The sequence below is a fragment of the Lates calcarifer genome, linkage group LG4 (genome assembly GCF_001640805.2).
Source record: "Lates calcarifer isolate ASB-BC8 linkage group LG4, TLL_Latcal_v3, whole genome shotgun sequence".
In the NCBI taxonomy this organism is placed as follows: domain Eukaryota; kingdom Metazoa; phylum Chordata; class Actinopteri; family Centropomidae; genus Lates; species Lates calcarifer.
In genome coordinates, this window is record NC_066836.1 from 270,532 (window position 1) to 285,948 (window position 15,417).

The window sequence follows — 15,417 nt, forward strand, 5'->3', positions numbered from 1 at the left end:
ACCAGCAATGCGTGGTGACGTGTGAGAGAACCGTAACACACACCCCGCCCCTCCCTCCCCGGATTGTCCCGCTGTTTGTCTTTATTAACAAAGAAGCCTTAAACCGCAGATTTGTGAACGGAGTCTGGTGTACGGGATGTCAGTCAGTGAGTTCCCGCTGTTAGACTAAAATAAAACAACATTAAACATTAATGTCACCTGATAAAACTCACCTGGGCTGAGTCTGAAGATTATTCGCTGCTGCTGCTGCGGATGTGGGTCAGCGGTTCCGCACACTTCCGGGATTCTTCTTCTTCGGACGTGCAGCTGCAGAAGAGCGCTGCTGCCTCCTGTCGGTCAGCAGTGAAACTATCTCCCTGCAGCTCCTCTTTGTGTGTGACAATGGGCCCAAAGTAAACCTCAGATAAAGTTCAGTAAATAGTTCACGTCTCTTTATTTACACAGTCACACTTTATTTCAGTTTATCTCTCTCTCCAGGAGACATGGTGTTCTGTGTGTGTGTGTGTGAGAGAGAGAGAGAGAGAGAGAGAGAGAGAGAGAGAGAGGTCTGCTGCTAACATTAGCATGCTAGGGTTAGGGTTAGGGTTAGACAGGTGTGTACAGGTGTGTACAGATGAAACTGACACAGAGACGTGATGAGTTCAAGGTCCAACTGATCTCAGGTTTTATTAGTTTTTAAATCTGCTCACACTTCATCAAACACATGAGAATCTTCTGCAGAAACACCTCTGTCACACCTTCTGTCAGCTGACCTACACGCCATTGACACCTCCACAGACACACCTGTGGGGATCCTCATCATCACGGCGACAGGGGAACGCCTGGATCACCTGCGCGATGCGACGAGCCACTTCTGCGGAGCTGGCAGCGATGACTCTCCTGGACATCATGTCGAATTCTGAGCCTGAGGACACACAGCAACCAATCAGAGGAGGCCAGCTACACGCAGGTCAAACGTGACATTGCATACCGACCGTCCGTATCCATGACGACGCCTCCGGCCTCCTGGACGATGATGGCGGACGCAGCGATGTCCCAGCAGTGCATCCCGATGTGATAGTAGGCATCTGCTCCACCTGTCGCCACCTGACACATGTCGACCGCTGCCGTGCCCAATGCACGAACACTGAGACAAAAACACACTATACGTTAAAAACACAACACATTAAATGTTAAACATAGGCGAGAGGAGTCAGAGATGAACAGACTGAAGGTTAATATGACTTCAGGTTTATGATGACGTCAGCACCTGCTCTGCTGCTAAGTGCTCATGGGAGCTGCAGGTTTTAGTATTATTTCAGTTTTTTTTTCGCCTTTATTGATAGGACAGTGAGAGAGACGGGAAACAGGGAGAGAGTGGGGGAGCGACATGCGGTCGGCTATGAGGGCACCCCCGGGTTTTCGTTTCTAATGTCCTGCCCTGTAGTTTCATTTTCTTCAGTAAAGCTGCTCAGACGTTGTGTTCTAACACTGTGTCTCCATCTGGTTTAACAACGATGAAAATCTTATTTTATTTTACTCATGTTTTTATTTCCTTTGATATATAGATTATTGATTATCAGAGGGAGATGAGGGGGTGTAGCCTGTTCTTACCCATGAACAGGTAGTTTCAGGAGTCTGAAGATGTTGGAGGTCATGGTGGACAGAGCGAGGTCATCACGCTCTGCCCCGATCTCCGTCACCACCACACACCTGCTGATGTCTGATTGGATGAGACAATCAGAATACATCCATCTTAAAACCAATACACCATGACCTCCACACCATGTTTATGATGTTACCTTCCTGTCTTGAGGCATGCAGCCGTTCTCCGTTCAGAAACGCTCCTCTTCCTCTCTGAGCATAGAAAAGTTTGTCCTCTACACAGCTGTACACAATCCCAAACTCCGTCTGACAACAACAACAACAACAACATCATTCTGTGTCCTCTGACCTCTGACCTCTGACTGACAGGGGAGTTTACCTGTTTGTTGACAGTGAAGGCGATGGAGATGGCCACAAATGGAAACCTGTGAGGAGAAACAACAGGTTCTGATTACAGGCGTGTACAGGTGTGTTACAGGCATGTTACAGGTGTGTTACAGGTGTGTACAGGTGTGTACAGGTGTGTTACAGGTGTGTTAGAGGTGTGTTACAGGCATGTTACAGGTGTGTTACAGGTGTGTACAGGCGTGTTACAGGTGTGTACAGGCGTGTTACAGGCGTGTTACAGGTGTGTACAGGTGTGTACAGGTGTGTTACAGGTGTGTTACAGGTGTGTATAGGTGTGTTACAGGTGTGTTACAGGTGTGTTACAGGTGTGTGTGTAACCATGGTTCTATGGGCAGAACCTCTCACCTGTGGACAAAGTTAACGGTCCCATCAATGGGGTCAATGATCCAGGTGGGAGAGTCAGTCCACTCCAGACACTCACCTGTAGCTACTGACTCCTCCCCAATGAACCTGAGGGTTAGAGGTCAAACAGCAGAGGAGAAGGGAGAAGAAAAGACACACACAACAAAATGAGATGAAACAGAGAAAACAGATGACACTATAAAGATGTTGAGGAAAAGATGGTGTCTGTTACAGAATAGAACAGAGCAGAGTAGAACCTGTGCAGTGGGTATTTGGTCCTGATGGCAGAGATCAGGATCTTCTCAACTCTCTGATCAGTCTCCGTCACCAGATCAGCCGGAGAACTCTTCAGCTTCACTTCCTTCTGCTGCTGAAACGCCGACAGGACGATCTGACCACACAAACACAGCTTCACTTTACTCTGATATCACAAAGTAGAATCCTACTCTACTCTCTGCTCACTACAGTAGAAACACCTGTACAACACTGTACAAACACCTGGTTACAGGTAAAACACCTGAGTTTAAAGTCATCCACACTGGAAGTATCAGAAGGTATTTTTTAATTTTCTGTTAAACAACAAAACTGCAGATTTTCACATTAAAAGCCTTCCAGGAAATGTCTTGTTATATTATTGTGAAATGTCTGCAGGAAGTGTTGAGGAGTTCAGTTCAACAACAAACTGCTGCAACATCACCACAGGTAAACATATTGAGGTCACAGTGAGGTCACAGGTGACAACTGAAAACAGGAAACAAGAGTCATAACAATCTTTAGTTCCTTTCTATTTAAATTGAAACGTGTTCTCTGTGTTTTCTGTGGTGTGTATATGTGTGTGTGTCAGGTGTGTGTGTGTACCAGATCCAGCAGCTCAAACACCAAACCTCTCATTCTTCACGTTTTCAGTTTTTATCAGACCTGAACTGAACCTGACCTCAGCTCCTCTACCTGAGTGACCTCAGCTCCTGCTGAGCTGCTATTGGTCAACAGCTGTGACATTCACACTATAAGAACAGAATCAGGATTCACACCTGAAACACCTACTGTCATTAAACAGTGACATCATCATATAAACCCTCTCTGATTGGTCAGTGGATCTCTTACCTCACTGGCCTGTTTGGCGACAGAGATGCCAAAGTTCAGACAATCGGTCCAGTCGGCCATGATGAGGAGGAGCAGGAAAATCAGAGAGAGAGACTGTCAGGGGGAGAGGAGAGAATGTCAGAGAGGAGGAGGGGAGAGGAGGAGGACGAGGAGGAGGAGGAGGAGAAGGAGGAGCTACAGAATAAATAAAGAAAAATATGAAAATGGAAGATAAAAAGAAAAAACTAATGAAAGAGGAGAACAACTAAAAGATTTTAAAAAATGAAGAAAAGAAAAAAAGAAGAAACTGGAGAGAGAGAGAACAAGAAGAAAAGGTAGAATAAAGACAGAAGAAAAAGAAAGAAAATGAGATAAAACATGAGGAAGGAAAAGCGAGAGAGAGAGGAAGAGAAAGAGATGAACAGATTGACAGAAAGAAGAGAGGGAGACAGAAAGACAAAAGTAGAGAACAAAGAAAAGAGATGAGGGACGACAAAAATTTAAAGAGTTTGTACCTGAAGTGAAGTTCATCTGAAGAAGAAAAACTTTCTGACTCTGAACTTTTTCTCCTTTTATACAACAAACAGCCAATCAGAGCTCAGCTCCCACCCACACTATCCTATCCAGCCAATGGCAATACAGAACCAGGCTCCTCCCCCCTCACTTCATCATCAGACACCTTCTTCCTCAGTGCTCAGGATCAAAAATCTCTGGATTTTAGAGGTCTGTTCTGAGCTGCTGCAGAGTCTCTGAGAGTCTGAGGGGCAGGAGGGGGTGAGGCAGGGTGGGAGGGGGTCAGAGGTCACCAGGTCATGAGTAAGTGGCTGCACGTGCAGTCAGCTGACTGTGAACAGACATCCTGTTCAGTCTTCTAGTTCTGCTAATTCTGTTTGTGTGTGTGTGACCTGCAGCGTGTCGTCTATCAGCAGGACATCAAGACATCAGGACGTCAGGACATCAAGACATCAGGACGTCAGGACGTCAAGACATCAGGACGTCAGGACGTCAGGACATCAAGACATCAGGACAGAGCGTTCAGCTGATACAGAATCAGTTTGTCCTTGTTGTTCGTTATCAGAACAGAAACAGAGACAGAGTCTGTTAGTAAACATCAGATTCTCTGAGGAAAAGTCAAAGCTGAAGGAGTCAACTATGACTCCCAGGGTGAGGCTGACAGACAGCCAATCACAGAGCTCAGCTGAGGCTAAACACTGAATAACTTGCAGCTGAATCTGAGTCTCCTTCACTGCTTCCTCTCTTATCTCCTTCAGCAGAGACACTGGAGCTTCCTTTACCAAAGCAAAGAGAGAATGATGTCCCACAATTCCTTGCAGCAGCAGCAGTGTTTATTCAAGGATTCAAGGAGCTTTATTGTCATTCCAACACATGTGAATATGAGGTGAAACGAAATAGGATACTCTGGGCCTGGTGCAAGCCAATTTCAAAATAAACTGATGAAATCATTCCCTCTCTAAAAAATCATTTTCTCTTCTTAACAAATGTATAAAAAGGTCAAAGGTCAGAACAGGAAACTCTATGTTTCTGTCTGAATTTAATCTGGACCCGACACACAGTTCCTTTTTATCTTTATTTTAATGGTTCAACTTTCTCTCCTTATAAATCAGTGTTGGACAGGAAGCTTTATTGAACTGCAGCCGACAGCAGTTTGTCTCTGTTCGTCTTCAACATTATAAATAAAGTTGGTTTAAAAAAACAGCTGATGTCAGTGCAGTCGTCATCAGTTCTTCACCTCATGATGTTTTCCATCGAGGTGGAGGAGAAGAAGAGAGGAGATATTTCTGACCTCAGACTCAGTGACTTCAGTAACCATGGCAACATGTTCTGATGTCACAGACCTCTGGGCCAATAGGAGGAGAGCAGACTTTAACAGTAACTAACAAACACCACAGCCCACCTGGTCCAGTCTGTGGGAGGTAATGACATGACATCACTCTGTGACTCATCACTTACATCATACACTTTATTACATTTAGGATTTATAGAAAGAGTTTACTGCAGATTTTAAACTGTCTGACCTCTGACCTCTGACTGGTCTGGAGGTGACATCAGAGTTGATCTGAACACAGAGCTGCAGGACTGATCCTAAAACCAGGAAGTAAGTAAGCATGTTAGCATGTTAGCTCTTCCTGTTGTCAGTGTGTTTCTGGTTAAATGTCTGAAATAAGGTCTGTGGTTTTAACACAAGCTCAAGACATTTTCAGGTTTTATTCTCCGACATAAAATGGGTCAGTAAATCCCCCACTCCTGATGTTTGAAGCTTTTACGTGTCTTAAAAAAGGCGGTTGCTAACGAGTGTCTAAATGAGACTACAGAGGTTGTCGGGGACGTTAACATGAAAACCTATCTACTCACCAGTCCACCTTTACAGCCTCGTTGTGTTTCTACTCACGCTCTTTCAAACTCTCACTAACTTTCTAAGAAGAAAGGCTTTTGTAGAAGAGCTCAGAGCTAAATGAAATGACCAGTTGGAAGCCTAGTGGTGGAGACATTGACGTCATGTGACCGTGGTGTAGTTGGTTTATAGCCTAACATTAGCTTCTTACTTCTGGACGTTGGATTTAGGCTTCAAACATCAGAACAGTGGTGTTCATCTGTGAAGATGATCTGATCAACTAAACCTGAATCAGAAACTTTAGCTGCTCACTGTTTATTTTCTGTGGAGGAACCAGGCTGAAGCTAACTTCACGGTCAGAGCAGAAAGTTTCTGTTTGTGGAACAGAACAAAGCTCCTGAATTAAACTTTATCAAACTGAAAAACAAACGGTCACTGTCTATCAGTGATGACACGTACAGTGACATGATCACCACCAACACAGCAGACAGCAGTTTTATCTCTCTCTCTGACACACACACACGTGTGTGTGTGTGTGTCAGAGAGAGTGAGAGCTGTTGGTGTGAATATGGAAACACATGAATGTCCAGTCACCTGTAGCACTGACACTGACAGTGAAGGTAAAGGTAATCTCACCTGGATGCGATGAGTCAGTTAAAACAGCTGATGTCCATGTCTTCAGACTCTGTTAGTAACGACCACGAAAAAAGAAAGGACGATGAAAACATGTTGGATTAAAACGTTTATTAATCGTGATGATGTCACCGGTTTAAACCAATCAGACGCAGCTGCTGAAGCTTCTCCTGGAGCTTTCAACCACATCTCTTGGTCCTTAAACTGCAGGAAAACTGGTCTAAGTGGATATTGATGAGGCAGATCTGAGCTGTGATTGGCTGCTGGATGATGGCTGATGTTTCTGGGGGATCAATATAGTCACGACACAGGAAGTCCATGCTGACAAACAGGAAGTCATCTGCCTTTCTTCATCTTGGCCACCTTCTCCTTCCTCTTCTTCACGTGCTTTGGTACTTTACTCTTTCTTTTTTCTCTCTGAGCTTCTTTCACCATCTTCTTCTTTTCCTGAAACAGACAAACCTTTATTTGACACAACTCAGCCTCAGAGCTGCACAGCTTCAAAGATTCAAAGATACAGTGAGAGTCAAACACCTTTCTGTCCATCGGGGTCTCCTCGCTCTGCTCCTGCTGACCTGTGTCGTTGTCGTCGTCGTCGTCCTCCTCCTCCTCCTCCTCCGACGAGCTCTCATCCTCCAGGAGAGCAGGAACCTGAGGAGGCAACAAGGAACCTCCATCAGGCTACGCTAAGCTAAGATATGCTAGACTAACACTAGCATGAGTGTGAGGTGACGTACCGTCTGAACTCCTGACAGATCTCTCTTCAGTCCGATCAGTGTCTGATACAGAATCTGAACAAAGAGAAACATCATCATCATCATCATCAGGTAGTGGGTCCTCTCACCTGTACAGACCTGATTTACCTGCAACACCTGAGCTCTGTTCTATGAAGCAGGATCAGTGGTTACAAAGGTAACTTCAGGTTTAACTTCATGTTGATAGAACAAAGATGCTTTTCTCTTCACACTGTTGAAGATTTCTGCTGATTCTAAATGAACATTTCAGTCAGATGGAGCTCAGACATGAACTCTCTCCTCTCCTCTCTGCTTTGGCAGTAGAAACACTCTGACATTACTGTCACTGTTTATCTGCATCACATATTCACACTAACTCACAATAAACCACCATCACACTAAGGAGCACAAACACTCACTCACTGAAAACACTTGATGGACTTATTTACAATAAATCCTCAGCCTGACTTTGACCACTGCTGATTATTTCTACTGTTTCTATTCTAGTCATGTGATCATATTGTTCACATTTCACCTTGTTAAATGTCATGTTAGGACGTGGCTGGAACTGAAACCACCTGCAGCTCTCAGCCTGACTTCTCAGAGAATATTAGGTTCCTTACTCATGGTTCTGACAACGCTCCACCTCTTTACCATGAACCATCAGGAAATCCTGGGTCGACTGAACCCGGTGATAACCAGCTGATAACCAGGTGATAGCCAGTGTCTGACGCTCAATCACTCTGTGGTTGTTAGGTTTACTGAAGCCAGATAAAGATCCTGGATCAGTTCAACCTGCTTCATGGAACAGAGCTCCGGTCTCTGGACTCTGATTAAACAGGTAACTTTCTCCAGGTCAGGTCATTGTTAATTAACCTCTTCCTGTCTGAACTATCTCAATAAAACTTTACTAACAACAAGGTGATCACAAAATTGTCTTTTGTATTTCCATCTGTTTCTACTGTCTCTACTGTCCTTCACGTTCAGGTGTTTCTTACGTTGTCCTCATGTCCAGAGATCGCCGACTCTTCCTCTTTCGTCCTCATCAGGTCAATATCTCGCTCATAGTGACTCACTTCCGTCAGAGTTCGGGGGATGTAGGCCTTTTTAAACACCTGGGGGGGGTCAAAGGTCAGACAGACTCAGACTCACTCAGAGTGGCAGTCATTACTGTAACCACCTCAACATGTCTGTGTTGGTCACCTCCTCGTCCACTCGGTCCTGATCTGATCGCTGCTCTGACGTCCGCTCAGCTGCGATCACCATCGCCTGAATGACCAACCACACACACACACAGATAAACAAATAAACAAACAAATAAATAAACAGATAAACAATTCCTGTCTTTTTACTGTAATGTCTTCTTTCTGTCTACTTTGTTCTTGTCTGTGTTTATATCTTGTTTATGTTTTCTGAGGATGTTTTTGTAAATAAAGTTGTGTGCCAGCAGGAAGTGTTCAGACCTTCTCCAGGTATTGATCGATGTTGTGGCAGGTGATTGACGGGTCTGTGATGAAGTCAAACAGCTCTCTGACTGTCATCACTGCAACACCGTGTTTCACAAAGAACTCTGGGAAATAAAAATACAGAATCAGCTGACGTCAGTCAGGCAGCAGAGGGTTTATTCAGTTAAACCATAGAAACTTTGTGCAGTGTCACCGTTGACGTTGCTGCAGTCTTTCCTGAGGAACTCGAGAGCATGAGGATGATCGTGCTCCACCGACTGTGACACGTCGATGATGTAAGCATCTCCATTATGATACCTGTGGACAGGTGAAACGCAACAGACTCACTACTGGCCTTAAATGTTATTCAGATGACACCAGTTTTCTTTCCTCACATATTAAAGGAGCAGTCCAACATTTAGCTCGAGTCAGCTGAATTTATTCCACAGAATCAGAACAAAGATGAGACCAATGACCCAATAATGAGTTCAGACTTCAGACTGTTGGTCAACAAACGTCTCATTGACACATTTCTGGTTCTGTTGTCTTTGTGCTAAGCTAGGCTAAATCAGTCTTGAACTGAGTCATTTGACAAAGGATTAACAGAGTTCTTCTGAAACGTAAAGATCCTAATTTTTAATTTTCAGAGGGTGTTTTATTTTGAAGGGGCTCTGTGTGTGGTGGGTGTGGTCTCTTACAGCATGTTGAACTCGCTGAGGTCGGCGTGGACGAGTCGAGCGTCCTGAAACATTTTCCTCATGTTCTGTAGAACCTGCAGGTAGAGTTCACGAGCCTTCGACTCTGACAACGAGGCGTTCTTCAGCAGAGGAGCCGGCCTGATTGATCAATACAGGAGAGCTGATCAATAAAAGAGAGGTCAGTATATAATTATGGCTGATCAGTCATTGTGATTTGTGTTACATGTTGTCTTTTCCGATGAAGCTCATCAGTAGAACGTGACTCCGGAGTAGCAGAGGGTCTGGACTTGGGATTCCTGCCGTCTGCAGCCTGAAACACACACTGTCAGGTTTTACTGGGTTCTATCTGTCACTTACACATAATTCTAGGAGGTTCTACTGGTCACTGAGATCTGGGTTCTTTCTGTCAGATCAGATTTTACTGCCTTCTATCTAACAGCCTGATGAGGTTCTGCTCAGTTCTACTGGGTGAACAGAAAGGTTCTCACCTGATGAGGTTCCTCATCTCCTTCTCTGCCCAAGTTCTCACCATCTTCCTGGGGTTTCCTTTACAGTAACCATGACGGAACCTGAAGAACAAGAGAGGAACCCTGAACTCTTCTTCTTCTTCTTCTGTGGTGTTACTGACCTGAACTCTTCTTCTGTGGTGTTACTGACCTGAACTCTCCACTGACATATTTGTCTCGGTCTTTGAACAGCAGGATCGAGGTCTTGTAGATCTTGATGGCTCTGCTCTCTCCTGCTGACGTGCTGGCGTGATATACATTCGCCTGGAAAACACATCAGACCACATTCATGTGAAGAACAAGTTCTTCTCTGTTCAGACACTGGTTCTCTCTGTGTTACCTGAGGGAAGTCACCTGTCAGAGCATAACTCCGACTCTGTGCCATTACTCCAATTACACAGTAACATCCTGAGGTCACATGACTTCCTGTTGCTTCGTTTTTGAGTGACGACTATTGTTAGCAACTATCCCATGTATAAACAGGTTGCTAACAACGGCTAGTCTGAGAACCATTTGAATCAGTTCATGTTCACAGTTTAACATTACGTTTTTCTCAGTTAAATGTGAACGCCTTTTTTTTAAGTTAGGGAAAGAGAGTGGGGGAATGACACGCAGTAAAGATCCGGCCAGACCGGGTCAGGGCACTTAGACCCATGTGGTATGCTCCCCAACCATTCGGCTATGGGGGCGCCCCCATGTGAACATCTTTTTAAGAATGTTCTAAAGTGTTTGTATTAAAATCTAACGTAAACACCCGAGGTGTTCTTCAGATGGAGCAGATTTGTTTTGAAGTTCTCTAAACTCTGAAAGAGCAGCTATGAAGGCTCTGTGAGCATCCATGTTTTTCTGACTTCTCAACTAGAACGAGGTCGACTCAGAGGTGACGTCACTCCCTGTTCTGACCTTTGACCTCTGATTTAAATGAAACGCAGCATGAGTGAGCGAGAGCTGCTCATGACCCAGGGCTAACATTAGCAAGCTAGGCTAACTAGTGTCAACCTTCTGAGTGAAACACAAACAGACCTTTGGTTCCTCTGACGTCTCAGCTGTGTCATCAGACTTTACATCGACTCAGACATAAAGAGCTTCAAATCATTGATCAATCAACAGGAAATTAATCAGAAACTATTTTGGCCACTGATCAATAAAAACTGAAAATCCTGTGGCTTCATTTTCTCTCATGTGACAGTAAAATAAAATCATTTGGTCAAACAAATCAGTCAAACTGATCATCCCAGTTAAAACGTGTTAGAGATGATGATTGATCAATCACTTGAGGAAACGATCAGCACGTTAATTAATAATCTGAATAATGGTTACTTACAGCGCTGTTGAAGCGATATCAGCTGATGTAACATGGGAGTTTACAGGTGAACACAGATGAGGCAAAAATCATCATCCAATCACAGTGTATTGATCAGTATGAATGTATTGATGAGTGATCTGACCTCCTTCCCAGTGCTGATGCAGCCGTTGATTTCACTGATCACTCCTCGACTCAGCATTTTAAACAGAATCATTCGAGTCCGAGGATCTAAAACCTGTAGAGGAAACAATCAATAATATTGATTATCTGCTGCTTATTGATCATTAAACAACATGAGAGAATGTTTTTATCCTGCTGTTCACTTCCTGTCAGGCCTTTTCTAAATAAAAGCATACCTGTTCGACTGTGGCTCGATCTGATTTGTCCTTCACTCTGTACCTGCAGACAGCAGCCAATCAGAGGTTAGTCACATCAGTCACATGACCTGAGGTAAAAACAACGTTCAGGTGAATCAGACGTACGTGTCAGCGTCTTTCTGTTTCTGCATCGTCGTGACTTTATTGATCACCGAGTCGGCGTAATTCAGTTTATCTGAAACAAATGTCAATAGCAACATTTATTGATCTTCAGTAGAAACGTTTTGAACATGTTGGTCAGTGTTTTTCTTCTTCACTAAAGGTCCACTTACTTATTTTGGTGTTTAACAATCAGGTCACATGATCTTCATCAACAACACTGTAATGAAAACACAATCTGCTGCTGCTGATGAAGACCAGGTCATATGACTGAAAGCTCCACAACAAGTGAGTGAGTGAACCTCTAGCAGATGAATGTTTATGTCAGTTCATCACTTCATCATGTTTTCATCCGTCACACTGTCACTGATTTTTATTATTGATCATCAGAAAACATCAGCTGATCAGTTTTAACTGACATCAGGATTTTTATTTCAATACTATCACTCAGCTCAGGACCAGGACCAGGACCAGGTCAAGGGTCCTGGTCAAAAATCAGAGACCTGTTCTATGAAGCGAGGTTACTGGTTTATCAGAGTAACTTCAGGAGTAACTTAGTGACGTCAGGTGTAACTTCCTGGTTAACCTGTACTATGAAAGGTGGATAGGTTTTACCTGAGGTCAGTTGCCATGGTAATTTACGCTGCGTCTCTAAACTGCTCCGAGCAGTTTATGTTCGTGGTTAACTCGGTGTTACCGGTGTTACTTCTACCTAAGGTCCGCCCCACAGGTGGAACAACCAGTCAGCAGAGAGAGAATGACTCTGCAGGACGGGGGCTGTCTAAAGACCATCAGTCCCCCCCACCCCCACCAAAAAAATAAATAAAAACAGTATGTAGTGGATGGTAGAGGTATGTGGATCAATAAATGGTGTTTTTTTATGCTCCACATTTTCCATTTTCACTCTCAGTTATTTTAATTTTCTTTCTCACAGTCAAGCAGCAGAGTTTAGCATCATTAGTGCTGCATATTATCGATTTCAATAATCCTTTAAATGGGGGGTGTTATTGTCCTGAAAGACAATATAAAGTGACAGGCTGTTGTAATTGTAGACTACAGACCAAGCAGCATTAATGATGGAAATATGAATGTGAACCACTTTATAGAAGGTTTCTGTTTGATCCAGGTTCAGTTTCCACTGAGGCTGAAATACTGTTAACATGAAGTTCATACTGAACATAACAGCATTACATTCATACATATACAGCCTGAGTGTTCCAGGCAGAACATCATTAACAGGAACAGCTCATTCTCAGACATGTGACCCACGTGTTGACTGTAATCCAAGTATCTGAGAAATGATCACATATGTTCTGTGTCCTTCCATCTCATATTACAGATGAAGAATCCAGAGAACATGTGACCAGTCTCTCTGTCTTTGTTGGTTTGACATTGTGTCGTTAGAGTCTCTTTAAATTCCTCTAAACCCACTGAATTAACGTGCGCTCTTCATCTGAGAGATACGGTGCACGCCCCTTTAATCAACACGCACTAACTCTGATTAAGTTAACACCGACTCGATTGACCCACATCTGAACCACCGTCGTAGCGTTTAACACAGATCGAGGCAGTCAGGGTTTGTCAACCCCGACTTTACCTGAGAACCTGAGTTAAACCAGAGGAGGTTCAACTCCCTTCATAGTACAGACCTCAGGACTCAGGTTCAGTGAAAACTCTGAGTTTGTTAAACCTGAGCTGAAAGAAACTCCAGAACCTGGAGCAGGTTAGAACCTGGTCACAGAACATACCCAGGTTGATCTTGTGTTCGTATTTCCTCAGAGCTTTATCAGATGGAGTCGACGATGGCAGCGTCTTATTGGTCGGATTCTGTCTGTTGGACTGAAAATAAACAAACAAACTGCTGCTTTATTAGTAATCAATCAGATTAATCAGACTGATCAGATTAATCAGACTGATCAGATTAATCAGACCTGACAGTTGAAAGTCGTCCTGTTGTATCTCTTGGTCAGATCTCCTCCTGCTGAACACCATGCCCACTCCTCTTCATCTTCATCATCATCATCATCATCATCATCCTCCTCCTCCTCCTCCTCCTCCTGGTGTGATGAAGGCTGCAGAGTGACATCACTGATCTGACTCAGGACAGCCGACACCTCTGATTGGCTGCTGCAGACACAGGAAGAGAAACAGAGTCAGGAACATGGCCTCCAGGTGAACACGTGAAGAATCACAGGAACACTGAACCTTGACTGACAGGAAGTAAACAAATAAACAACAACAACAACATGAGAGGAAAATACAAGGAGAGACAGCTGATCCATTAAAATGATCAAACAGTAAAAATAAAGAACTGATCAAAGAGTCCAGAGAAATGATCTTCATAAGATTTAATGAAACCACGTCTGCTGATGATGACGACGATGATGATGAAGACTCAGGCCAGAGGTCTGAACTATGAAGGGAGTTGAACCTCCTCTGGTTTAACTCAGGTTCTCAGGTAAAGTCGGGGTTGACAAACCCTGACTGCCTCGATCTGTGTTAAACGCTACGACGGTGGTTCAGATGTGGGTCAGTTGAGTCGGTGTTAACTTAATCAGAGTTAGTGCGTGTTGATTAAAGGGGCGTGCACCGTATCTCTCAGATGAAGAGCGCACGTTAATTCTGTGGGTTTAGAGGAATTTAAAGAGACTCTAACGACACAATGTCAAACCAACAAAGACAGAGAGACTGGTCACATGTTCTCTGGATTCTTCATCTGTAATATGAGATGGAAGGACACAGAACATATGTGATCATTTCTCAGATACTTGGATTACAGTCAACACGTGGGTCACATGTCTGAGAATGAGCTGTTCCTGTTAATGATGTTCTGCCTGGAACACTCAGGCTGTATATGTATGAATGTAAAGCTGTTATGTTCAGTATGAACTTCATGTTAACAGTATTTCAGCCTCAGTGGAAACTGAACCTGGATCAAATAGAAACCTTCTATAAAGTGGTTCACATTCATATTTCCATCATTAATGCTGCTTGGTCTGTAGTCTACAATTACAACAGCCTGTCACTTTATATTGTCTTTCAGGACAATGACACCCCCCATTTAAAGGATTATTGAAATCGATAATATGCAGCACTAATGATGCTAAACTCTGCTGCTTGACTGTGAGAAAGAAAATTACAAATGAAAATAACTGAGTGAAAGAGAATAAAAACAGGTGGATCATAGAGATCCTCCCCGTCGCCACGACCCCCCACCAAGATCACGTTTCTCTCCTCTTCCTGTTTCACGAGTGTCTCCGCGTATACGTCCGCAGAGAGAGACCTGATCACGGATATTTGAAAATTTCATCAATTAATAATTTCTCCTCCTGGTTCCTGCTACAGAGTGAGGACGCTGAAACACTGATCAGTCAATCAAACTGATCAATTAATGAGATCATCTGCAGATTAACTGGTGATAAAAAAACAACAGCAGCTCAAAGTCTGATCAATATCAGATGATGTTTGTGAACTGAGTATTGATCAGACCGTAAATGTTTCTGTGCTACAGCGCGTGGACCAGTCTGTTCGGCATGTAAACAACAAACAAACAAACAAACAACTCCTCTCTGGATCAGAACACAAACACCAGTAGAAACAGCAGAACCACACTGGTCTCACCTGTCCTCCTCTGCGTCATCAAACTGTCCAGGTACACACTCGACCACCGACATGACGTCACGCTATATTGGTTTACCAAAACCAGAATCTGAACCGCGCCCGGACTGATCCGGACTGAGAGAGAGCCGCTCCGTGTGATCTCCGTCAGCAGCGTGTTCTCTACACTACCGGGTCTAAACACGTGAGTACGGCGAGAGAAGAGGGTCCCCAACCGGGAGCCGCTCGTGA

General features: G+C 43.9%; 3 protein-coding genes and 1 long non-coding RNA gene across 5 annotated transcripts in view; 1 reads left to right on the top strand and 3 right to left on the bottom strand.

The window, feature by feature from the left end:
• The window catches only part of impa1 (inositol monophosphatase 1), a 3,340-nt gene extending 3,020 nt beyond the window's left edge, over nucleotides 1-320 (bottom strand). Inside the window, exon 1 of the mRNA XM_018679116.2 lies at nucleotides 213-320. The gene's annotated coding sequence lies outside the window, so the exon portion shown is untranslated. The remainder of the gene's footprint in view (nucleotides 1-212) is intronic.
• Nucleotides 1-14,375, top strand: part of LOC127142344 (uncharacterized) — a 22,444-nt gene extending 8,069 nt beyond the window's left edge. Inside the window, exon 2 of the long non-coding RNA XR_007812925.1 lies at nucleotides 13,975-14,375. This is a non-coding gene — a long non-coding RNA (uncharacterized LOC127142344). The remainder of the gene's footprint in view (nucleotides 1-13,974) is intronic.
• On the bottom strand, nucleotides 637-6,374 carry LOC108884960 (inositol monophosphatase 1). The gene is made up of 9 exons (XM_018679115.2): nucleotides 3,933-6,374; nucleotides 3,439-3,531; nucleotides 2,592-2,725; nucleotides 2,338-2,442; nucleotides 1,964-2,009; nucleotides 1,782-1,890; nucleotides 1,594-1,702; nucleotides 975-1,126; nucleotides 637-904 (listed from the first exon to the last, which is right to left on the bottom strand). Exons 2-9 carry the CDS (start codon nucleotides 3,496-3,498, stop codon nucleotides 753-755), a joined length of 867 nt encoding a protein of 288 aa, XP_018534631.1. The 5' UTR covers nucleotides 3,499-3,531; nucleotides 3,933-6,374; the 3' UTR covers nucleotides 637-752.
• riok1 (RIO kinase 1 (yeast)) lies at nucleotides 6,500-15,376 on the bottom strand. 2 transcript variants are annotated; one of them, XM_018679101.2, is made up of 17 exons: nucleotides 15,190-15,376; nucleotides 13,500-13,692; nucleotides 13,317-13,407; nucleotides 11,575-11,644; nucleotides 11,449-11,491; nucleotides 11,235-11,327; nucleotides 9,938-10,050; nucleotides 9,769-9,849; nucleotides 9,504-9,590; nucleotides 9,281-9,418; nucleotides 8,797-8,900; nucleotides 8,601-8,707; nucleotides 8,341-8,406; nucleotides 8,136-8,252; nucleotides 7,141-7,194; nucleotides 6,938-7,054; nucleotides 6,500-6,850 (listed from the first exon to the last, which is right to left on the bottom strand). In XM_018679101.2, exons 1-17 carry the CDS (start codon nucleotides 15,240-15,242, stop codon nucleotides 6,740-6,742), a joined length of 1,638 nt encoding a protein of 545 aa, XP_018534617.1. In that variant the 5' UTR covers nucleotides 15,243-15,376; the 3' UTR covers nucleotides 6,500-6,739. The 2 variants fall into 2 exon arrangements, with proteins under 2 accessions (XP_018534617.1, XP_018534616.1); XM_018679100.2 differs by having other exon boundaries at nucleotides 13,500-13,695.
• Between the last annotated feature and the right edge of the window lie 41 nt (nucleotides 15,377-15,417).